We start from the raw sequence: 26569 nt of genomic DNA, 5'->3' as shown, positions 1-26569 counted from the left end.
TATGGGCCTCCCCCACCCTAAGTCTGAGGCGTCCGACACCAGGGTGACCGAGGAGACTAGTGTTTCAAATGGCACACCCCTCAACACTGCCTGGGGCCTCCGCCATCAGTTTAGTGTGGCCAGGATCTGGGGGGGAACCGTGACAAGCCGATCCAGGCAATGTCTGCTCAAGGCATAAACCAAGATGAGCCACGACTGAAGTGGTCTGAGCCTTAGGCAAGCCAGCCTCACCACATAAATGCAGGCTGCCATGTGTCCTAACAACCGCAGACAGTGCCTGACTGTTGCCATTGGGCAGAGGGGCAGGTAAGCAATGACAGCAGACATCACCTCAAAGAGTGGCTGGGGTAGAAAAGCTCTGGCTTGGGATGTGTCCAGGACTGCCCCGATGAACTCTGGCCGCGGCACTGGGGTTAATGTGGACTTCTGCTCGTTTATTAGCAGGCCCAGCCGGCAGCAGGTGGTGCATGTCAGATTTACACTGCTCTGGACCTGGGCCCTGGACCTGCCCCTGATCAGTCATTCATCAAGGTAGGGGAAAATTTGGACCCCTTTGCGCCTCAGGTGTGCCACCACCACCACCATACATTTTGTAAACACCCTTGGTGCCGAGGAAAGGCCAAAGGGCAGCACTGCAAACTGGTATTGGAAGCCAGCTACCATGAAACAGAGGAACCGCCTGTGGCTGGGGAAGATAGAAATGTGGAAGTATGTGTCCTTTAGGTCAAAGGCAGCATACCAGTCTCCTGGATCCAGGGAGGAGATGATGGAGGCAAGGGAGACCATGTGAAATTTCAGCCTCTTGAGATATTTGTTGAGACAATGCAGGTCTAGTATAGGCCTTTTGCTTTGGAAATGAAGAAGTACCTCGAGTAAACCCTTCCATTCGTATCCGGTGGAACCCCTTCTACAGCCCCCAGACTGAGAAGGGCAAGAGGAGTTGCTCGTGAGAGGGGTTCTGAAAGAGGGACAGGGAGCGGGGGGTTGTTGGGAGGGGTAGAAGCAAATTGGAGGACATAGCCTGATGAAACAATGCCAAGGACCCAGCAATCCAAAGTGACCTTGGCCCATTCAGACAGGAAGGGAGCTAGGCGGTTCAAGAAGAGCAGGGAGGGATCCAGGGAACAGGCTGGAATGCCACCCTCGGGTGCATCTTCAAAATGACCTCCTTTGATTACCGGATCACCTAGACACCCCTTGCTGGGGGGCTGAGGACGAACCTGGCATTGGCTGACAACTCCTAAACCCCCTATTTCTGTTCCTTTGTCTGTAGGGCGTGAACCACTGTGGCTGGCACCTCTGCTGTTGCTGGCTCTGAGGACGGAACTGGCGTCTAGAGATCTGGGGCGTATAAGGACCCAAGGAGTGGAGCACGGCCTTTGAGTCTTTCAGACCATACAACTTCACATCCGTCTGGTCTGAAAACAGGGCCGACCCATCACACGGGGGTCCTGGATAGACTGTTGGACCTCCTGGGATAGACCCGAGGATTGCAGTCACAAGCACCTGCACATGCAGATGGCAGAGGCCATGGCTCTGCCCGTCGAGTCTGCTGCATCCGAAAACGCCTGAAGCGCTGCTCTGGCCACCGTGATATCCTCCTCCAGGATAGTACTAAAGTCTGGATCCTGGGGCAAAGCATCCACGAAGCACTTTAGCAAGTCCCAGAGATTCAAGATGAACCTGCCCAGGAGAGCCTGCTGAGTGGGAATTTGAAACTGCAGGCTTGCTGTCGAATAAACCTTTCTCCAGAACAGGTCCAATTTCTTGGTTTTTTTTGTTTTTTGGCTTGGAACTGGGCTGTCCCTACCTATCCCACAGGTAGGCCTCATCTACCACCAGAGTACCGAGAGAGGGATAGGTGAAAAGGTACTCAAAACATTTGGCCAGGACATATTTCTTCTCAAGCATTTTAGAGGTTGGGGCCACTGATGAAGGGGTCTGCCATAGGGCCCTCATTATCTTCAATACCCCTTCATGCACGGGGAAGACAACCCAGGCTCGGGCGGCAGCTGCCAGGACATTATAGAGACTGTCTGATGCCTGCTTCAACTCCTCCACCTCCAACCCCAAGTTGGAAGCCATACTCTTGACAAGCTCTTGTTGTGCCCTGAAATCATCCAGAGGCACCGAGTGTCCCTGGGTGACCGCCTCATCTGGGGAAGAGGAGGAGGACTGGAGGGGTGCGGTGGGTGGTGGCATCCCTTCCTGCTGACAAGGGTCCCCAACTGAGATCCCTTCCTGGGGGGTCCAAATCGTCGTAGGAGGCTGAATAATGCCCTTCTCCGGCACCCGTGATGCGGACTGCACTCCAGGTGACCCAAATGACTGTGGACCTGGCCTGACCAGAAACCCTTAGGGTCCCCAATACAGCCATTGGAGTGGCCACTCACTACCCTTGAGGCCATCCCAGAGCTGCCTGAGCTGAAGGGTGCTCTGGCATCTTTTGCTGGTGGCAACAACTCGCCTGGTAGCCACACTCTCGAGAGGACACCAACTCACTGTTTGATGACTATGGTGGGGCTGCCTCGGAGGCTCCCGCTATACAGTGCTGAGTGGCAGGGGAATGATGACTCGATCTCTGGGTGCTCCAGCACGCTGGAGAACAGCCTCTCAGCATTGTCTATCGTGAGGACGACGACACCAAATGCCAGTGCCGCAACCAGTGCCGACGTGGGGAACCATGCTCCAACTGCGAACTGGAGCACCCGGAGTGGCGCCTGGGCATTGCTTACTTACGGCGCTGCTTCCCTCTCAGTGCCAAGTCAGCCTCCGACGACTGGGCTCTGCACCGCACCGATGCAGACAAACTCCTCAGTGCCAGCGAGCAATGCCGGCTTCCCTCTGGGGAGCGACCTCCTGCAGGCAATCCAGACAGGCACCACCTCCTGGAATGAACTTTACTTGGTGCCGGGGTCATATCCGGTGCCAGGAGCGCGACCTCGCTCCGTGCCCCGCCAATTCGGGGGCTCCAGCGACTGTGACCTGGAGCAACTTCTGGGGGAGCGGTGCCATGTCGACTCCTCCACCTGGGGCAACCGGGTTGTTGGAGATCTTCCTCCCTGCTCCGGAGATTCCCTGAGCCAACCAGGGGATCCCAACGCAGGCTTCCCCTGTGACACTGCCACTTTTTCTCTGGGTGGAGGCTGAGGTGGCAGGGGCAAGGCCAACAAGGTCCATGCCACCTGAAATGCCTCCAGTGTCAACAGCGCCAGCAGGTACAGAGACACTCTCCCACTCCCAGGAGTCAGGGGTGGCTCTCTGGTTGGAGACATAGGCTCCAGCGGTGGCGAGCGAGTCTCCACTGTCTGGCTTCAGTGCGGCCCCGTGCTCAACCCCACTTTCTTGGCCAATGTTGGGGAGCATCCCTGCTCTGTGCACTGCTTTCGCTGCTTCATCCTCAACAGAGAGGAAGAAGTCTGGTGCCGAGGTGGAGCTGGTGCTGACGGTGCACTCTGCACCCATGCCACGCTCGGTACCGAAGCAGAACGGGTTGGTTCGGAAGCCGGTGTGAGTACTGTCTCCACTAGTAAAGCTTTCAAGTGGATCTCTCTGTCTTTTTTGGGTCCGAGATCTGAAAGCCTTACAAATTTTGCCCTTGTCCTTATGATGAGCTTCCCCCAAGCACTTCAGGCAACTATTATGGGGGTCGCTCAGGGGAAAGGCCTTCCCACAGGAGGCACAAAGTTTCAAACCCAGTGACCAGGGCATGCCCTGGTCCCAGCAAAGTCCCAGCCGGGACTATATTAAGTGACTAACTATCACTATTAACAAAACTTAAGATCTAATCTACCTAACTAAAACAAACAAATCATTAAGGAAAAACAAAAGGGATTGAGCACTTGTGATGCAAGCCAAAGCAGTTCCAGCAACAGTCACAGGCGGAAAGAAGGAACTGAGGGGCGTAGGGCCGGCAGCACCTCATACAGCGGCATGGGCACAGGACTCCAGGTAGCGCCAAAGCCGGCCCTACGGGTACTGCTAAAGGGAAAAATGTTCTGGTAACTGTGCACAAAGGCGCGTGCACACCTCCAATGGAATGGACATGAGCAAGCACTCAAAGAAGAACCTATCCTTGCTCCTCTCCAAAATAGTGCTTCTATCTCCCATTCTTGAAGCTTAGGATGTATAACACAATGGTATAGAGCTACCATATAAAATTCTAAACTGTACAGGTGCTCCACACAAAAGTTAGTGAGTATTTGGAGATCTCACACTCTCTCACACACACACACACACACACACACACACACACACACACACACACACACACACACACACACACACACACACACACACACACACACACACACACACACACACACACACACACAAAACAAAACCTACTAACACACTACAGGCAGGTATACAATGGTGGAAAAGCATGCGCCCAGTCCACAGTAGAACTGTCACCATGCTACCACTGGCACTGAACAAATATTTGGAAAAGTAATGAAAATTCCTACTGTGAACACACCCCAAATATTCTCTGACTATTTACCGTATCATTTATTTATTATACCATGGTCAGGTAAATTAGAAAACTTTTGAGATAGCCAGGATACAAGAGACAGTTTACCCAGGATGCAGCAACTTATATTTTTGAGAACAACTTATTCTTTAAAATCACATTTCTTCCCAACCAAAAACAGGAATCAATAATATTGGACATCAAATTATCAAATTCAAAAAAATGATTGAAGTCATTATGGCACTTTTTGGTCAATACTTTAATAAAAAATACCATCGGGAACATATAAAAAAAACCTACCTTAAATATATATGGACCCAAGAGTAAATAAAAAGTAATCTAATCAATCAATCAAATAAAAACTGAATACATTTTTTTCAACCAAAAATAAAACCTACATCTTGTTTATTTTCTGTCAAGAACCAGTTCAACCATAGCACCAATACAGAGCAAAGACATTTGCAGCTTGGAGTTTCTTGTCACCATTCACAGAAAAGAAAATGATAGTTCTCAGAACACTTATATGTCACCAGAGGGAAAGTGCATGTGCCACCTGTTGGAGGAGTAGCAGAAGTTCAGATTTCTACACTGCACATTTCAAAGCCAGTAACGTGCAGGTATGACAAAGTATCTCTAAAAAACTACTTTTCCATATATTTCACAATTCTTAACATTTAAAAACATGCAATTTAATCAAATCAGTCTAATCACTGAAGAAATTTTAATTCCACCACAGAACAAAATACGCTTCTATTTCTTTTTTGCTCTAAAACATAAAGTTACATAGTTTTACTTGAAATTTACTCAAAGCAAAATTCCTGACTGATCTGAACATTGCACCCTCTGACTAAGTTTTTTGATCTATTCTAACACGATTAGTGGCAAGAGATTCTTAAAACAAAAACATACAGGAGGGTATGAAACCAAAATGTGTACACTCCTTTGACAAAGGGAAAAAAGATTTTACAAATTTAATAGGCAAATAGTCCACTCTATAAGATTAGCAACTTGTAAGAATTCTTAAAGCCAAAAGAAGCACAATGACCGTTCAAGATAAGCAAAGGTTATATAGTAAGGATACTATCAAAATACAAAATAGCAAATGCATTACTGTGTACAGAGTGGCTATGGACAGCACAAGTGACAAGGCAGCAGAGAAAGTGACAGATCATTAGTGAAGTTAGCAAGACTGGGAAGATGCATTTTGCTACATCACATTTCAAAACATGACCATCTAAATTTCATAACAGTTTCAGTGATGCATTGTTCAGTCACTGATTTGCAGTGGCAGTAATGAATTCTATAATTTTCTCAATGGGAAGAACTGACCTAAAAAGAAAAAACTGTTACTAACCTGTTCTGTAACTGTTGTTCTTCAAGATGTTGCATGTGTCCGATCCATTTCAGGTGTGCACACCCAGTGAACCACAGCTGAAGACTTTTCCTTTTGGGATACCCCTCGAAGCAGTGCAGGCGCCCTCTGCTGCTCCATGTTGCTGCACAATGGTATAAAGGGTGGACCACCCTCATCCTCCTCAGTTCCTTCTTACCAGACAGACTTCAATATGTATGGGAAGAAGGAGGGTGGTTTGTGGAGTGGACATGTGCAACACATCTTGAAGAACAACAGCTACAGTGCAGGTTGTGACGCTATGCCTGAAAAAGCCAAGCAACTGCCCAACTCTGACCTTTAAAGATAGGAAAATACAATGGTAGTGAGGGTCATTCCTTATAAGTAGACTAGAGCTTTGATATGCAAGTGTATTGTTGGTAGTTGTTTGATGTTGTTTATGTATCTCTTGTTAGAGGTTAGCAATCTAGATAAACTGCTTTCCTGTCTATCATTGTTCTAGTGATTAAGAATTCAAAAGGAGCATATGAACATTTAGATGGAACTTTGAATGTAACAATACTATTGTTTGTATTTCTCTTTGAAGTTTAAGTAGTAAATACCTGTAAATGGCCAATTACCTTATGCTAATGTAACTAGTTACCAGTGTGCTCAGGACATAGGAGATGGTACTTCAGAGTCCCAAGTAATCATCTATTAATTGTTCAAGGAGATACCTGCTGTCAAGAAAATATCGGTCAGCCTGCATGGAGCTATAAAAGACTCTAGTGGACTGATCTTTTTTATCTCAAATCTGTCCAAGCTTGTCAGGGAAAGTTTGGATCTCAAACAGCACCAGCCTGGGATCACCCTGCTAATTCTTCTGGGAGAATTTGAACAAACTCTGCACATGAACTATTTAGTCTTCATTTCTCTGGACTGGATTTCTAACAAAGAAGCTCTAAACAAGGACTGAGGACCTCCAAGCTGTTTGGGTAATTTCAGAGACTGCAATTTAAGATCTTTGCAATTCAGTTATCTCTACTTTGAAACTAACCTAAGAGCTTTATTTTCATCTGTATATGTATACTGACCTTTTAACCATTACTCTCTTTCCTTTTTTTAAATAAATGTTAGGTTAGTTAATAAACATTGGCTTTAAGTGTGTATTTGGGTAAAATCTGAACTATTCATTGACCTGTTTGGTAATGTGTCCGATCCTTTGGGACTCGCAGAACTTCTTTACACATGATGGATAAAGATTTTCAGTAATCCCCATCATATCTGACTTGTCTGTCTGGATGCAAGCCAAAGGGCTGGATAGTTCTAAGGGAACTGTATTTTGTCTACTGAATGACCAGTAAGGTCATCAGAACTTGCTTGTTGCTGGCTTGGTATATCTTATGAATGAAAAACCACCAGTATTTAGGGCTTTGCCTGCCCCATTTCTTTGCAGTTTGCCCTTTTTAAGTCATCTCAGCATGGCTCCCCTGGAGGCCAATGTCACACAGGTTAGTAACTGTTTTTAATTCCTTGAGTGATTGCACATATCCACTCCATTTCAGATGACTCCCAAGCCATTCAAACTCCAGATGACATCTGGAATCTACCTGAAAAAGGACTAAAGAACTACTTGTCTAAATTTAGCATCATTTATTTCTGGAAAGCTGAGCTACAGCATTATACTCCAATGACCAAGCTGCAGCTCTATAAATTTCTGCTACAGGTACTTGAGCCAAAAAAGCTGTATAACCTGTATGAGATCCTGTAGCGTGTGCTATCACACTGGCTAGAAGCGGGACATTGGCAATATCATAATAGTACAGGCATAAGCAGGACAAAATCTTCTGCACTTGAGAATGAAAGGCCTTTCATCCTGTCCACAACTGAGATGAACATGAACAAAAAGACCTAGTTCTAGCCAAGACAAAAGCCAACACCCTTCTGACATAGAAGATATGGAGCCTTTCCTCACCTTTATGAGAACGAGGATTAGCAAAGAATGTCAGTAAGTATATGGCTTGATTGAGGTGGAATTCTGATACCACTTTAGTCAAGAATTTCAGATGTGGACATAACTATACCTTGTCCTTACAAAACAGTGTAAGGAGTGTCAGCTAAAAATGGTCCTAACTCTGCCATCCTTCTTGCAGAGGTAATAACTATCAAATTCTATTTTCATAGAGTTGCTGCAAAGAATAGGTAGTCATCAGTTCAAAGGGCAGACTCATCAACATTGTCAGAAGCAGATTTAAATCCCAGGGAAGAATGGGGTCCATGACATGAGGATATAACCTGTCCAGACCCTTTAAGAACTGACATCGGATTCGAAAATATTGAGCAGCCTGCAATTGGTGGGTGGAAAATGGAAGCAGCTGCTATTTTGGGGTGTGGTGAAGAGATTTATGTTCAGGAACCCCCAGGAGAGAAATATGTGCTTTAGGGCTGTTGTGTCTAACTCCCAGTGATGGTCTTGTGAGAATCTCCTGCTCAATGAATCTGCCATAGTGTTCTGGTGTTCAGATGGGTATGTGGCAGAGATGTTGATGTTGTGTTGGATACACCAATTCCACAATGTTAGTGTTTCCGAGCACAGGGATTGTGACCTTGCTCCTCCACATCTGTTGATATGAAACATGTAGGCAATGTTGTCCATCACTACTCTTAGGATCCTTTGTCTGATCGGTGATAGAAAGCATCAGTACACACTGTGGACTGCATGTAATTCTAGGAAATTGATGTGCAACGTGGATTCTGACAGGGACCACCTACCCTGTACAACGTGGGTCTGTAGATGTGCTACAAGCAATTAGGTAGGCATTGATTGTTAGTATCAAGGATGGTGTTGGTTGGAGAAAAGGGACCCCCCATGCAACCATTTTGGGGTTGTGTCCACTAGTCTAATGAGTCCTTGATCTTGATTGGAATCAATATAAGTTTGTTTAGGTTGTGTCTCTGGGGTAAATACACTGTTCACAGCCATCCCTGGAGACATTGCATGTGTAACCTGGCATGTTTTACCATGAATGTGGCTGCTGCCATATGGACAAGCAGATGTAGATGTGCCCTGGCAGAGATCTGTGGGCTGGTTCTCACAGTAGAAACAAGACTGACAATTGCTGAAAATCTGTGAGCTTGGAGGAAGGCTCTGGCTTTTATATCATCCAGCTAGGTTCCAATAAATTCCAGATGCTGTACTGGCATCAGTACCAATTTTTATACAGCATGTTTATCTGGAGGCCAAGGTTCGAGAAAAGAGCCATTGTTTTTCTTACGGTCTCGAGAGTGAGGAGGGAGCAGTCCAGGTATGGGAATATTACAATCCTTTGTTTGCATAGGTGCACCACCACCACTGTGAAGACTTTGGAAAGTACCCTGGGTGCTGTAGAAAAGCCAAAGACCAAGTTACATTGTATTGGTAATAGTCAGACCCCAGCATGATTTTGAGGACTCGCCTGTGGGATGGATGTATGATGATATGGAAGTACGCATCTTGGAGGTCTAGGACTGAAAACCAGTGTCCCTGTTTCAGTGCTGGAATAATTGTTGATAGTCTGATCATCTTCAAGCGTTATAGTCTGACAAACTTGTTCAGGTTTCTCAAGTGTAAGATAGGTCTCCACCCACTGGATTTCTTTTGGATCAAAAAAGAGTGGGAATAAAAAATCTTTTCCTCTGTGCTGGAATGGGACCAGTTCTACGGCTCCCAGTCACAGAATGTGTTTTATTTCTTCTTATAGAAGGTGTTCATGAGAAGGTTCCCTGAAGAAGTATGGGGAGGTTGGGTGGCTGGGTGAGTGGTGAGAGAGAGAAGAAGGGGATGGATTACCCTTTGTTTATGATTTCCAAGACCCACTTGTCCAAGGTAATTTGTCGTCATGATGAGTAGAAGCAGTCGCCAAACTGATGGGCTATTGAAGACGGTTGCAGCAACTGAACTAGAGGGAGGCATCTCGGGGCCTCAACCAATGCTTCAAAATTGTTGTTTGGAGATGGATATGTGAAGCGTAGCTCCTTGTGCTGGTGTCTGCCTGCGCTCAGGAGGAGGCCTTTGTCACCCACATTGTGCGTCACACTGCCACTGACTGGTGAAATATGATGGTTGAGACGTTGGGGTAGGCTGGTACCTACCCTGTCTTGTCTTTGGCGCTGGTGTATATATGCCGAGTGAACAGAATGTCACGCTAGAAAATGTCACACCTTTGAAAAATACAGGAACTCATCTGTGTGCTCAGCAAAGAGTTGATGTCCTTTGAAAGAAGATCCTCAACAGTGGTCTGCACCTCCCTGGGGAACCCAGAGAGGTGTGAAGCCATGACACTAATCTCATCACCACCAATGCTGCAATGGAGCAGACAGCCATGTCTACAGAGCCCAGAGAGGCTTGCAGTGCCATACGGACCAGAAGTTGTCCTTCCATCAGCAGTGTCTGGAATTGCTCCTTTTTGTCATCTGGGAGGTTGTCATGGACGTGCAGCTTGAATCTAGGGTAAACTGAGACTCCTTACCCTTGTAGCTTGGGCTGACCTCCAATCATGCTTCTGATAAGGATACACAGTCAACCCCTTCAGATTCTGTTATCACCCAACATGACAGTAGGTGGAGCCACACACCTAACTGAGTCACATGTATACCCTGACTGAGCCACTCATGCACTCACCACAGAGCAAGGTATCAGCCAGTAACCCTCACCACTCACAAGCTCTTCACTATAGGAGTGCATCCCGAGATTATACGGTTTTGCACTGAACAAAGATTTGTTCAGTGCAAGCTCATTAATAAGTCCACCTGCCCCTTTCAATGTGGGGAAAATATGCACCCACCCCTGTTAACTTGAGCAGAGAGTGCCTAAACACTTCACTCAAAAACACACTAGTTAAGATAAAACATTAAACAAGTTTATTAACTACAGAAAAATAGATTTTAAGTGAACGTAAGTGGTAAACATAAAGAAACTAGAAGTAGTTACCAAAAAAATAAAAAGAAGATAGTCTAAATTTCATACACTAACAGGATTTGAATCTAGAGATGTCTCACCCTGAGAGATGGTACAAGCAAGATACAGATCTTCAGAACACAGGCAAAGACTGCTTTCCCTACCCAGGACTACCTCTCCCCCGTCCAAAGTTTTTGTCTCCCCAACATTTTTTCAGGTGTTGAGCTGGGGAGAGAGAAAAGCCAAGTGATGATGTCACTCCCCTTCTTTTATAGTTGTTTCCAGCTTGCTGGAACAATTGATGCATGCGACCTGGGGAGTTGTCTTCATTGGTCAGTCAGGGTCTATTGCCTATGTGCTTCCTCAATGAAGACTCCATTGTAAACTACTCCCATCAGTGAATTCCATCCTTGAATGATGGCTCTCTCTTGTTCAATGCTGTCTGGTGATTTGTGGGTGTTTCCCCACCTTACAACATGTTCTAATAGCTCTTTCAGCAATATTTTATAACTTCATATACAGTGATAACACATATAATCCACCAGGATATTAATGTTTAGTAGATCAAGACTTAAAATAATACCACACAAGGCACACTTTGCACAGATTGTATTATAATTATAAGACATTGGTGAATATAGGGTTTGTGGGGTGTTGCTTTTAGAAACAGAGTGTCATAGAGGTGTTGACAGAATTATTGGAATTTGGAATAGTTTGTGAGATAATATTTGGCTAGGAGTGCCTCATAGTTAGTGATAGAGAACTGGAGGGTAGCTAAAGAGTATGCTTTATGACCAAAGAAGTCTAGCCTCTTCCAGTCCGTCGTACGGGGTTGTCCTAGAGTGATGTTGTCGCCCCTTTTCTTGTACCACATTGACAACAAGGGAGTTTGGAGTAGGGTAGGGAAAAAGAAATTCCATGTCTTTATTGGGGACATAGTATTTCTTGTCTGCTGACTTGCCGGTGGATGGTACTGATGCCGGGGTGTGCCAGATCACCTTGGCAGGGTCTAACAAGGCTTAACTGATCGGGTGCACCATCTTTGCTGATGCAGGGGCTTGCAAGATATCAAGCAACTTGTACTGTTGTTGAGGGATCTGGAGAGAATCCACAACCCAGTGTAACAGTTCTTGAAACTGTTTAAAATCGTCTACCAATGTTGGAGATGATGGCATGATTGGAGGAAGATGAGGAGAAGTGGGTTGAAGGTGTCATCTCTTCCTCCACTTCTTCCTCCTCCTCTTCTAGCTTTCTTGTTCAGCGTCAGCCAGTCTAGAGACTGATGAAGACAGAGATCATATTTGTGTCCGTCTGTCTTCTCTAAAAGTGGTTTGGAAAAATGCACCCTATGCACAGCCTATGGGTCCCAATAAAGCCAATGTGGGGGAACTGGCATATAGGGTTATATCCATGAGGTTCTATACCAAGGACCTGGTTCAGTTCTTGTCCCCGAGAAGATGATTGTCTGTGTGGCTGCCCTTGATATGATGGAGTGTGCAGCACAGTGGAGAACTCCTCCTCCCCTTCCTCGCTAGTGAAGAATAGTGGTATTTGTGTCTGCAGGGAAGAAGCATGAGGTGCAGGGAGCTCATTACAAAGAATCAGTGACTCTGAGGAGTCAGAGATAATCAGGTCTCTTGGGTATCTCAACTTCTGTGGTACCGGCAGGAGCATCATCAACACCGGTGGTTGTGTAGAGATTGGGGGCATTGCTGGTGCTGAGGGTGGACTGCATTCTCTCAAGCAGCCAGTTGATGGGCTTGCTCGGTGCCAGAGTACTCAGAGCTGTTTTGGTTGAGCCGGTTGATACCAATTACGAAATTCTTGCACTGTCCTTCTTGATCCCAAGTAACAGTGTTTCTGTCTGTGGTCCTGCCCGTTTAGGGTCCTTGGACCTCTCCTTCGTGCCAGTACAGAAGTGCCCAATGGTCGCAGGAACTAAATCTTACCCTTGAATGCCTTCCTCTGAGACAGGTCCTTAGATGGTGAGCTAGTGGCCCATTTGTTTTTGTCTCGGCGGGAGAGAATAGATTTTTTTCTTGGAGATATGCTGCAAATGAGGGTCAGCTGATGACCATACTGATGGCGATCACTGCTCAGGAGAGGTATCGGGGCCAGGTATCTGAGGCTGGTTGTAGAGAGTTCTCCATTAATAAAAATTTTAGCCTCAGTTCACAGTCCTTTCTGGACTGGGCCCTCAATTTGAGACGTGTTTACACTTTTAAGAGACATGCCCCTCACCAAAACAGCATATGTACTGTGAGTGACCGTCGCTCATGGGGATGGCCTCATGGCAAGAAAGGCATCTCTTGAACCCAAGGGATCCAGGCATAACCCTGAAAAGGGAGAGCTTCCTAATCGGGAAGGGTGTAGAAAAGGAAATCTATGCTAAGCTGAAGAATAACAGTGAAAGAAGAGTAACAGATTCCCCCCCCTCAGGGAAGAAATATAAAGGAAACGGCTATAATCGACAAAGTAATAACAGAAAAACTAATATTACTAAAGGCTATGGATATCTGAAGGGCTTTGCTCAGGATTCCGTCCCAGACCAAAGGTGGCGGACAAGGAACTGAGGGCAGTTGGACCGCACAGCAGTATATTGACGCCGCTAACGCAGCGAGAAGGGGAGGAATGCATGTGCGGCCCAATGGGCAGTGCTACCAAAGATCTCCAATCCCAGGCACAAGGGCACTACCAAACATACAGTGGAGCGCCTATAGGATCTTTCACCAGCAAAGATTTGTTACAGCTGGCACGAAACTTAAACCTCAAAGACTGATGCATATCCCTGTACCGAATGTCAGCACCCAGAGTATAAGAGAGAACCGATGCTCCAAGAAAACGAAGACAAAAAAAGCTAGCAACAAAAACCTATACTAATCTAAGTAATGTATACCACTAATAATGTACAGTAAGGAAGATAATTTATATGTAAAGACAGATAACTTACAGTACCAAGTTGATGTCCTTTAACAACCAGACATGGGCAGTAAGAAGGAACTGAGGAGAATCTAGGGTGGCTCCATCCTTTATCCCATCGTGAATCAGCATGAGGCAGCAGAGGGCACCTGTGCTGCTCCGACAGGTACTGCTAAGGGAAAAATCTCCAACTCTGGTGCACTGGGTGTGCACACCTGAACTGGAAAGGACATGTGCAATCACTCGAACAAGAACTATTAATGTTTCCACAACTCTGAACAAATAGAACTTAATTTTTCTCTGAGGCATGATAACGCTAAGAAATGTAACCATTTGAATATTATTTTTGAGTAGGATGGAAGTCTAAATACAAGTTTGAAAAAGAACAGATTGCTGGTTTTACTTTGTCTGATCTAGGAAACAGCCAAACAAATCTTATATATTCTATTTGTGTAGCAAGAAAAAATCTGAAGTTCAACATGGGAGAGAAAACGAGAAAGTAAACAAATACCAAATTATCATAAATATTTTATATTTACTTGTAATCTAAACTCACTATAAATAAAGCTGTTAAATTTAAAACAGAAAACCAGTTTTGTGAAACCATAGTAAGAGACATCAACATATGTACATTAAGTTTTTCAGAGGCCCTTTTTAAAGAATACTAAAGCTTTTAATTCTTTTTTGGTTTTTTTGTGGTATGATAAACTCAAAAAAGGGTTATTTCACTGTTGCTAGAATTAAAATGAACTGATCAGGCCATGTTCAAGGAAAATGAAAATGTCAAAAGGAACAATTTTCTGATCAGCTCAGCCCATGTATCACTACAGCAAAGTAACTGGAGGCTGCCAGATCTCCCTAAGTGGACTGCCCCAGAATGGGGTGTCCCCAGCTGAAGCAGAACTAGCATAAACAGTTCCTATATTGCCCGCACCACAATCAATCAAAGCTTGAGAGCGGGCATGGCTGGAGCACACTATGTTCCAACAAACCCCAGCTAGCTGAGAGCCCCCTGGGACAGGTTACTAACAAGTATTTTAGAGCCCAGCATTGCTATTTTAAGGCATTGTCTTGACTAAGATTTAAAAGGTGTATTGTTAGAACATGTTTGTCACTGTGGCTCACTGATTCTCAGCAAACTATGCTGGTCCTGACATAGTTTAAGCTTGGCCTTGACTAAGATTTAAAGATGTTATTAAAATGCACTTGCTAACATACTCTACAATTCTATCCAATGCCAAGTCCACAGTAGTTTTTTAGAATATGTGAGCAAACAAATAATGCATCTTTAAATCCTAATCAATACAAGACTTAAACTATGCCAGGACCAGCACAGAGTTTGTCTGAGAATTAAGGAGCCACAAATGGTAAATCTCTTGCAGTATCATCCCTACTCCACCCAATGGAGATTGGACATGGAAAAGAATTTGGACCCAAGTCTCAAAAAGCTCTTAAATATTACATTTAAAGTGCACATGACAAAAGATGGATTTATTAAGGCTACCTTTAATATATAAGCAACTAACGTGGGACTGTACAATTATGATTTTATTGGCAGTTTATGATTTAAAAAAAATAAAGTAATTTGGGGTAATTTTCCTTAATAAAATAATGGGGCCCATCTGATTGTTATGCCTATTCAATTTAAGAATATTCTAGGTCTCTAGTTTGATCTTTTTAATTCAAAATTTTTATGGTTATTGTACCCTGGTCGGAGCTTTGAAAATAATACCATGTTTAGTATATCTTCAGTTTATGGTGGTCAACGCAGAAAACTGCCCATCTCTAATGGAGTCTCACGCAACTATTTTTAGGCGAAAATGTAAATACATGCATATAACAATACCTTGTCCACGATCACCATCTCTCATTTACAATACAATTCTTCATATAAAGCTCAATGACAACTAATCTTTTCTAACAAAATGGTTTTAAAAAGTGATAATATAACATCCTACGCTAGGATAGAATTACAAAGACTCCCTATAACATATTCCATCATTATGCTGTCCTATGTTAAAATGTTATCACCAATAGAACACTTTTTTCAGTTGAGTTTCCAATTACACTGAATCCACTAAAGCCATATAAAATTATAACTGTATCTAGAATAAATGTGATTAGAATAGAGAGATTTTATAATATATTCTCTATAAGGGTTAGCTCAAAAAACTAAAGGAAATAAATTAATACTTTCACCTTTTCTACACTGCACATTTTACAATTTTTTTCTGATAAGCTTTGTAGGATTCTATCATTATAAAAAAGCCTCCTTTATTAATTCATAAAGCATACTTTCAATTCAAACAACTGACACAGTACAGCTTTCTCTGCAACTGCTAAACAGTTTATAGACTGTGTTTTCCTGAGTAAGTTTATAGACTGCCTTTATCAAATTGTGTATTCTACTTCATTCATATTTTAAACCCAAATTTCAGGATAAGAATGAGCAAATTACAGCATATACTAACTCAGTCTTCACCTAAATCAGTGATGAGTATTGGTTCTTGCAAAGGAATATCTGGTACTGGAACGCTGGTCTTTCCTATTCGAACTTTTGCAGGTTTACGCTGATGTCGCATCTTTCGTAGTTCGGTGTGTTTAAAATGTGAAGCAATGTGAGTCTTCCTGTGGCCTGAAGTTCTAAACTTTTTATCACAGTGAGGACAAGCAAAAGGTCTAACACCTGCAAGAGATTAAAATATATTACTTCATGGTTTACTTCCATGCCCCCAGGAACAAAAGCTGTAAAATCTGAACAGTAAAATCATAACCATGTGTTTACAGAGACTATTGTCACTAAATGTGTGTGTGCTTTGTTATTTTTCCAGGGGGATGGGGAGCAGAGGGGAGAGAGAAATAGTGGGGGACTGTGTGTGTGCTATTTAAGTACATAGTTAACTTAAAAGTAAAGGATAGATAGTTCCATCTGTGCTCCGTAAATGAGAGGGAAATTTAGCACAAAAAATCCCAAAATGATGGAAAGAGGAAGTAATGACTATGTGGCATGCACTGCAGTATCAACTACATCCAGTAGGAATGTCTGAAGGGTGAACCCCATGCTGGAACTCCACAGAAATTGGAACCTCAGAACTATTGCACTCAACAGCTTTCAACTCAGGTGTACAAGCTTCTACCACCTTCAAAGAGTCAGTAGCTTCATAAATAACTCAAATAAGGATTGTTGTCTGGAGACCTGGAATAGCTAAAGGACTGGCCCTCCAGGTAGATGTTCCAGGAGAAAATGAAAAACAAGAGTGAAGGAAGAAAACAACACAAGAGGAAAGTTTGGTTTAATAGACAAAGGGGAGTGAAAAAAGTCAGACGCCTATGAGAATTGAGGTATGGACAAGTTAAAATATTTGATGAGCAAATATTTACAATTCAAGAATTCAACAGGGCTACCATTTCAAATCTTATGAAGTTATTTGTCATAAGAGACAAAACACTTCATTCTATATATGATATTTATAAAGGTGCCTGATCATCTTCATATCTATGCACCAAACTCTGTCCTCTATTCCTGGAGGACTTCCCAACATCATATAAAACAATAAGGATAACTCAGAGGCCTTACCTGTATGCAGACGAATGTGAACTTTTAAGCTTCCTGAGGTGGAAAAACATTTCATACAATACTGGCACTTAAAAGCTTTAATGCCAGTGTGTGTTTTAATGTGTGCTGTGAGAGTGCTCTTTACAGCAAAGGCGCGGAAACATTGGGGACACTTGAATGGCTTCTCGTGGGTGTGAATTCGAATGTGGCGTACTAGATCACTGGGTTTTTTAAATTCTTTAGAGCAGTATGGGCAAACATGCCATCTTATTCCATTCTCTTCACGTACAGAACCTGAAATAAATAACACTAACATTAGATGTGTGCCTGTATATATCTGTAAGTTAAAAAACAATCTGGCACACTGGACACTGTCACACAAAAAATGAGAATTAAAAATAAGCACTGAAGATTCTTGCCAAGTCTTAATAAACAAAGGGTAATGTACTTCTCAGATATCTTCCTCTTAGAGTAAACACTGCTTACACAAATATGATTAAAATAAAACCAAGAGAATCCTATTTAATCTTAGTTACCAACATGCCTGAAGTGAAGGAGTACAAAAAGCAATAAAATATGTCTATAGTAGCATTTTTTTCTGCACTATGGCGAGCGTTTATGGGAATAGCATACTATGTATTAACCCAAATACACAGCTCAAAAATGGCTGACAGGATTTAAGTATAGCATGTTCAATTACTGAATTGTTACACTCCTCCTAGGATCTCTATAAAAATATATATATAATTATTATAGCTCTACAGTTGGGTACATATGGGATTTTTGGTTCGTTTGTCTGTGTTTTACATGGAGTATTAAAAATCGTCTCCATAATGCCAAGGTGGGGAAAATTTACTATAACTGAAAAGAGCATTTCAAAATACCACTGGAAGCTATATTTGTAACTGATTTAGGCCTTGTCTACACTAGCACTTATGCTAGCAAATCTTTTGTCGTTTAGGGGTGTGAAAAACACACACACCCCTGAATGACACAAGCACTTGTGTGGACAGCATTAGGTCAGCAAGAGATACTCTGCCACTGACATAGCTACCACTGCCCATTTAGGTGGTTTTATTATATCAACGAGAGAGCTCTCTTCTGTCGACATAACGCAGCTACACAAGCGCTCTCACAGCAGTACAGCTGTACCAATACAACTGCGCTACTGTAAGTTTTAAGTGTACATTACAAAACAGAATTCAAACCAGTAGCACACGGACAATGGAGCAGGAATGAGGGCTCTTCAAAGCACTCTAACCTGACTTCCAAGAAGAAAATGAGAGTTTTGGGTGCACAATGAATGCAGTATCAAGCGATAAGTGGCTTTTAAGTGATGCTATTCTAACAGTAGTAAATCCTGTTGGAGTGCACATACACCCCTGCCCCTCCCTGCAGCATTCATGAACATTCTGAGAGTGAGGCCATATAAGGGAGTGCTATGCCCTCTACTGCTTAAGTTCCTTCCACTGATTCAGAGAAAAGGAGGACTCTGGGCAAGAAGGGAAGGTGGATGACTATACCGAGTAATCTTGAAGAATTCTGGTTACATGTGTGTAACCTTCATTTCTTCTCTGAGAAGCTCTGCATATTCCCATTTATGAGTAGTTTGGCAAGCAGTGTTGAAAACTCAGGATGTGGGTACAGAGTCCTAATTAAATAATGATTGAAGCACAGCTCTGCCAGACCTTGTTTCTGCTCTGGAAGTCAAATCCAAAGTACAATGTTTAATAACTGTATCAACTGACTTCCAAGAGGCAGACTTACAGATTTCACGAACAGCAACTTGTTTAAGGCAAGCAAAACATGCTACCACTGCCCTAGTGGAACGAAATTTACTCCAACAGGCAGAAGAACTAACTGCTAACTTGTAACATTCAAAGATTCATTATTGTACCCATCTGGAAAGAGTTTAAAATATATGATAAACCCAACTGATTCTCAGCATAAAAACAAATAACCTAAAAGGCTTCCAAAAATCTTTTGTTTTATTTAATTAATATGCTAAAACACTTCTAGAATCTAAAATACATAAAGCAAATTCCCCTTTATTAGCATGTGGCTTTAGAAAAAACACTGAAATTTATTGTCTGATTGATGTGAAACTCAGATACTACTTTTTGATAAAAACTTGGAAATAGATCTTATAACCACCTTATATTTATGAAAAAAATAGTAAATGGACGGTCTCATCAATGCATGCAATTTGCTCACCCTTCTGGCTGATGTTACAGCTATAAACAAACACAATTTTAATAGATCAATAAAATAAAGAACACTTTGCCAAGCGTTCAGTAGACAACTGCATAAGCAAAGATAAAACCAAAGTAAGATCCAGTGGTGGAACCAGGTCTCTGCAGGGTGGGGATATATGTTAGATAACCCTTTAAGAAACCTTTTAGCTGTACCATGCATGAATAAAAAAATCTATCATCAATCACAACATGACAAACTGAGAAAACCGCCAAATGAACTCAGAGGAGAATGAGGTAACCCCACAGACTTTAGATACATCAAATATTCCAAATCACAGGAAATAAAAGCTGTAACTCATGACTCAAAATTTCCCTCCATCCAAGAGACAAATCTAGTCTCTCTCAAGCAATAACACTTCTTCACAGACTGTTTTCTAGAGTCATGCAATACATTCTGAATCAACAAAAAACAAGGTTATTCAACATCAGCTAAAGTCTGAAAGTACAGGCCATCAGATGGAGAGACTGGTGATCAGGATGAAGAATTCTGCCATACTACTGTGACAACAGTTCCAAAGACAAAGGGAACAGTTTGTAGACTCCAGACAGCTGAAGCACTGAACCACTGCTGTCTCGGCCAGGCTGGTGCAACTATGATTAACCTTGTTTTGTCCTGCTATGTTCTTCATCATCTTCTGAATTGATGGAAAGGGGGAACAGTATACATAAGAGACTCTACCCCTTTACATTAGGAAAGCATGTGGGGATGGACTAACTGTCTTTTCCCGCTCTTGAGCAAAAATGATGACATTTTATGTTGATCCACGTTGTCAACTGGAGAAGATCTCTTGTATCACACCTGGTCCTTCAAAGACCATCTGTGCATCTAAGAAACGTCTCTGTTGAGCACATCTGCCAACACACTGCTCTCTCTTAATGAATGCAGGGCTACTGGATAGAGGTTGGATAGTACACATGAACCCTATAAACTGATTGCCTCAGCACACAACGCTGAATGAGCATCTCCTCATTTGGGACATAATATGTAGCCATTATATTGTCCACTGCTAGCTGCGCATCTCTCTCCCATCTGTGAGGAAGAAAAGATCTGATAGCCAGGTGAATCATCCTCAATTTTAAAACATTTATGTGCAGATTCTTTTCCTGTCAGAGAGCCCAAACAAGCTATCAATCTATTGCTCAATGCATTGCAGGTTTATCATTATGAACAACCTTTAATAAAACCCTTGAACCCACAGATCTTACCCAGGAAATACCCAATCATAAGCAACTGCTAAACTTTTGACAAAATAACTTCATGAGATGATTCCCTGAAATGGAAAGGTTAGGGGGAACTGAGCAGAGGAATATTTCAAACTGTATTGCATTATCCTTTTCTCTTCTCTCTTGGATTCATCTGTCCAATGTAATAAGCCTCCAACTACAGATAAAATGGGCTAGCCTTCCAAACAAAAGGTAGGAAGGAATTTCACCAGTTGGTCCACAAATCTCAAGCCTTGTGTCAAATCTGTGGCTGGGTATTCAATGAAGAGGAGGAATAAAGCAGATTGCTTCAACTTTAGTCTGGACCTGAATTACTCCTTTTTTTTTGTTGAGACTGAGAGGAAGAAGTTTTTTGCTACTGGTGGTGATGTCACTTCTGAGTTAAAGAATTCAAAGAAGATTACAGATAAAATTGTCTCTGGTAGCATAGAGTAGGAAGTCTTCTCCTAAAAGTCAAATACCAACCAAGAAAATGAGCAGTAGACCTAATCTCTTCATTTTTTCAAAAAGTTAATCTGTCTTGTTATTGAAGAGACTATCACCCTCATAGGGGAATTTCTCAACTTTAAGTCCATGGCCAATGAAGAGTTCTCAAAGCAACAGCAAATGCTAAGGCTCTGGCCTGTTAGCCAATATATACAATATATGTACCGCTTACCATATTAATATATATACACAGTATTATATATAAATGTTAGCCCAAAGCTTTATACTGAAATGGTATTATGTTTATTCTTGTTCCCCCATGCTAAGTATCCCATAACACTTTGCAAAGCTGAAGTCATCTTTGGCATTAGGAAATCTAAAATCTATCAAAATCATTCTATTCATTCTATTTCATAGTGCGGGTACATTCACAGACAACTGGTTTGGAATATAGATCCAAAACGCAGAAAAGTACAGAACAAAACAAGTTAAGGAACTGTTATGAACTGGTGGGCTGGATTTTAGTGATGTGTAAAGAGTTTGTAACTTGTAAAATCATACTACAAATACTACCAGCTGAAATGTGTATCTTTGAAGCGCATCTTCTGTGTAAGGAGAACATGCTGCAAGATACAAATTACTTCCAAGAAGAAGGGTATGATGTCTGTCTGTCTTCTTTTCGTATTGTACTGTTTTGTCTTTAGACAATAAATTTGGCTAAGTTTGGTTATCTGGTCTTAAACACTGTTTGTAGTCAAACAACTGGCTACACTTTTAGCAAACAGAACTATCAAAAGAAGCCCTGAGAAAATGTTTTGCCACATTTTGTCCCTCTATCAAGACAGCACCAGCTAAGACCCTCTGATCATCCAGTAAGTCTTGTAGGAACATAGCTGTTTTTTCCCCCACAGATGAAACTGGTAGCAGGATGTTACTGCCTGGTAATTAGCAACTAATGCTCAGCTAGTATTCCCTTCTTTCTCTGCGGGGTTAGAATGGGCTTGACCAGACCTATATCTATTACTCACTGCTGTAACCGACAAAGAATATAGCATTGTATGAAAATATGAAAAACCCTCCTATGGAATTTGATACAGATGAACTGTTTCTAAAACTGCCTTATTAGAAATGGGTTGGCAGGAAGCAGGCATAACCCAAACTGTCTTAGCAGGTAGCAAGAGGCCATCTAAAATAGGTAAATGCATCCAATTCCTCCAAGGAGCCCAAAGATCATCAAATACTGGATGGGATGCCACTTGAACACTGTATCCAGCTGGAGATGGTCCAGGAAACTAATCAATTCCTCCACTTCTTCAGATGTGTCAGGTACAATTGTCTGGTTTGCAGACAGTTCCAGGGAATTGAATCTGCATCCCATTGCAAACAGATCCTTATCCAGTGGAGTCTCACTACTCCATCCATATTGTGAACGATCCAAGAACTCAAGAAGTAGAGTCCGAGATGACCATGGAGCCTAAGACTCCGTTTCTCCAAAAATTAGGGACCCACAGGATGTGGAGGTCCCAACTGTCCAAAAGGCTTTAGAAACCCAGAATTTGGTGGCATAAGCCTGGAGTGCCCAGGTTCTTTTTTAATTGTTCTTGATCATCAGATAACTGTGGATCCGACCTCAAATCCACAATGGATCTCACTGGAGATGACAATAGCACCAGAAGATGGAAAGACATGAAAGGTGAGAAAGATCTACCTGGTGAGCCTGTAGGGAATCTCAGCAGGAGGAATCAAAGGTGGTTCTACAGAAAGACTCACAGTGTCTTCCTTGCTACCTTTCTTTTCAGGAATAGGGGATTTAGACCTTGGAACCACGCAGTGTCTCCTTATCTCCAAACGATCTCTCTCTCATCAAAGAACAATCAGATGCTGCATGGTAAACTTCTGCTACTATTAGTCTTTGGATTCAACACCAGTAAAGACAACAGTGTTGATCTCACAGACTTAGGCATCACTGGATCTAGAGAGAATCTTAAATCAATAATTCAAGATCCTAAAGTAGAATGCAGAACCAATTTAGATCTCAGAATTAGAACTGCAGTAGTCAGATCCAATTTGGAAGCATATGATAAATCTGACAAAGGGATCTGGCTCTGCTAACTGTGGCCGTCTTCTCCTTCACATTCTTCAGAACTATCAGAACTGACTGTCTTGGCATAGGGTCCTTAGTCATGGTCCAAAGAGATGGTGGATGGATCCAATGAACCAGAACCTCAATGTTGAACGTCAACCAAACCAGTAACACAGATCTCAGACTTCTTAGGCACCTTAGCCTAACTCAAGGATTCAGTTGGAGCTGATACAGGCCTCTCAGCCTTCGTATCTGATGATCTCCCAGAACCAGATCTAGCAGTGAGAGCTTCCTTAAGCAGGAGCACCTGGAACCTATTTTTGCCTTATGTGCTCTGGATGCAAAGGTCTGACAAGATGGAACAACCAAAAGGAAAGCGACCTTCTCCAATGCTCCAAAGACATCTCACATGGTCATATAATGCCAGAATGACTGCTGAGCAGAAACCATATATCTTGAACCACACTTTCTTCTTCAGATCCATTATCCCACTGAACCGAACCTAAAGTCTAATATAACTAACTATAAACTACTAAGCACACTAAATATACTAACACTAAAACTAACAACAACAGACAATCAAAGGCACTGAGGTAGGAGAAAACCCTGGATCAGATGGACCGGAGTGGTTCACTTCTGGCTGACGCTTGCAGTTGGAAGGAACTGAGGCTGTAGAGGGCACAGTGTCCCTTTATGGAGCCTCACCCTTTGTAAACACTGAGGAAAGCGGCTGGGGTGGGAGGTCAGCACTCGAACAGGCACTGCTTGTGAAGGTTCCACCATTAGACTTCACCAGGGAGGGAACATGCAGAGTCACTCTTAAAGAAAAATTTACTCTTACATTAAGAACTTTCGGCCTAAAAACATTCTACTTAGTCCACACCCTGAAAGAACTTAAGTCAAAATACTACACTTATACCACTGGATTTAAAAGAATTTAGGCTACAAAATAGAATTTTGTTCTTATTTCATTTATAAAAGGAAAACAGAACAGAAAGATAAAATCTAAGCAACGTATTTTCTCCATGGTAACAGGATTCTTTGAAGTTTAATTTTGTTTAAGAATTTTATTACTAATACTTTTCATATTTTACCCCCTACATATTTATAAAATAGTCAATGTTTAGAATTCTGTTTGTAGATTATGTTTAATTTCCAATGACTCACTGGTAGAACTCTTTGTATTAGCTTCAAATATCAGAGCATCAGGTCTTCACAAACTTGCCCAATGTCCATTCAAACGTGGTACAATTCACTGCTTTTTAAAAGTTCCTATGAATGACACTTCACATTTTCAAAGTTTTTTTCTTTGTTCTAGCTAGCTTAAAAAACTCAAAATTAAAATAATAAGTTACTTTTGATGTTAATGTTACATTTGAAGTAACCTAGTGCGTATTAAATGGGCTCTACACACCCAAAAGTCTTTTAACTCCCTATAAAACTGAGGAAAAGTGTCAGACAACACTGGGTTTTCTCTGCATAAGCAATGTATTTTTCAGTCAAGTTAACTCACTGGAGGTAGCTAAACTCAACTCAAACTCCACCTCAATGTCCATGTAGACACAGATTAAAATCATGTAAGATGGTGATATTGTAGGCTTGAGTAAGCAGTTCAGACATAACACTGAGTTGGCTCACATCCCATTCTTTCCCAAAGCAACAGAGTGTGATGTCACAAACCCAGAATTATTATTTCACTTCAATAAGAAAAACTGGAAGCTAGACTAGGAGAAAATAAACTTAACAGAAATTGTTATTAATACAGTTTACACTTACAAAATTATAATTTCCCACAGCAACCTTAATTCAGTGCTCTTACAACACGTAGTATTTTCTATATATTATATATAGTGTTAATTTTTATGCCTAATAGCTTTACTGTAATGTAATTACCACGTAAGTGATGAAAATCACACATCTCAACATGAGTAGTTGATAAATGGAAGTAAACTCCTCAACCATAAGTACGCCACCAAAACATTATAAAAGAAGGTGACTCACCTGGTGCAGTAATTGAGGTTTTTCGAGATGTCTGTCCCTGGAGGTAATCCACTTTAGGTGTCGGTGCGTCCTTGTGTTCCCGATTGGAGATTTCTACAGCAGTACTTGTCGGAGTCGCGCACGAGCAGCTCCACCCAAAGTTTCAGAATGTTGATGTGCATCCGGGATTCCCGAGCGGTCCAAATCCCGTATCAATGCGCTCACCAATGTAGGCGCCCCAGCCAACAAGCAACACATCCATGATGATCATTGTGCTTGGGCAGGACGGGAGGAAGGGTATCCCGGCGGTGACCTGACCTGGGTCCGTCCACCATTGGAAAGAAGAGAGAACCTCGTGGGGGAACTGTTAGTAGGAAGTTCAAGGTATGGTGCATGAGAGAATAGGCCTCCTGGAGCACTTAGTTCCTGACAGCGAAAGCGAAAACAAGCGAAGATGGTAATACAGCAAGAGTTCTGTGGCACCTTAAAAACTAAAAAATTTATTTGGGCATAAGCTTTCGTGGGCAGAAACCCACTTTGTCGGATGCATGAAGATGGTAATGTACATGCAGGCCAGCATGTGGCCAAGAATGGAAAGGCAAGTCCTTGGCGGAACAGAAGGACCGGAGACCACTTTGGAATCAACTCTTGTAGGGTCTGGAAACTGTCCTCAGGCAGGTAGATGCATGCCGAGATCACAACAACGTGGGCCCCAATGTATTCTAGGGACTGTGGGGGATCTGAAGTCAATTTTTCGACGTTTACATTCACCCTGAGGGAGAAGAAGACTGTGAGCAGCATGGAGGTCAAGGCTCAAGCCTTCCCTTTGGATCACACCGCTATCAGTCAGTCATCAAGATAAGGGAATATAAAGACCCCCTTGACACCGAAGGTGGGTCATCACTACAGAGAAAACTTTGGCAAAGACCCGTGGAGCAGTAGAGAGGCCAAATGGTAGAACTCTGTATTGGATGTATTTGTGGGCCTGCCATGAATCTCAAGAAACATCTGTGGGTAGAATGGATATCTATGTGAAAGTAAGCGTCCTGCATATTGAGAGCCATAAACTACATGCCTTTTTCTAGCATATGATGGTTACTAGGGTGATCATATGAAATTTTGGCTTGCATATGAAGTGGTTGAGACAACAAAGGTCTAAGATTGGTCTCCATGCGCCCTTCTTCTTGGGAACTAAGAAATAGGTGGAATAGAACCCTGTGCCCTGGTAGGTCATAGGAACGGGTTCCATTGCTTCCCTTTGCAGTAGGAAGTCCACTCCTAGGGCAAGGACACTGTCATGAGAGTGGTCCCTAAAGTGGGACTGGGAAGGGGAATGTGGGTGAGGTAGTGTCGTCAACTTGATCGTATAGCCATGTCGAATGACATCCA

General features: G+C 42.6%; 1 protein-coding gene across 5 annotated transcripts in view; it reads right to left on the bottom strand.

Annotated features, from left to right (window-relative positions):
* The window catches only part of ZNF236 (zinc finger protein 236), a 200647-nt gene that overhangs the window by 104694 nt on the left and 69384 nt on the right, over window positions 1–26569 (bottom strand). For all 5 annotated transcript variants that reach the window (XR_010917905.1, XM_067537519.1, XM_067537520.1 and 2 more), the window contains 2 exons: window positions 17234–17506; window positions 16139–16342 (listed from right to left, as the gene is read on the bottom strand). Coding sequence is in view for 4 of the 5 variants with exons in the window: in XM_067537519.1 (XP_067393620.1) it covers window positions 16139–16342; window positions 17234–17506 (477 nt within the window). In the remaining variant the exon portion in view is untranslated. The remainder of the gene's footprint in view (window positions 1–16138; window positions 16343–17233; window positions 17507–26569) is intronic.

Source organism: Emydura macquarii, unplaced genomic scaffold (assembly GCF_026122565.2).
Source record: "Emydura macquarii macquarii isolate MOO-44397 ecotype Brisbane River unplaced genomic scaffold, CSIRO-AGI_Emac_v2 contig_431, whole genome shotgun sequence".
Lineage (NCBI taxonomy): Eukaryota > Metazoa > Chordata > Testudines > Chelidae > Emydura > Emydura macquarii.
The sequence above is the reverse complement of the archived record's forward strand: the minus strand, read 5'-3'. Positions and strand labels throughout refer to the sequence as shown.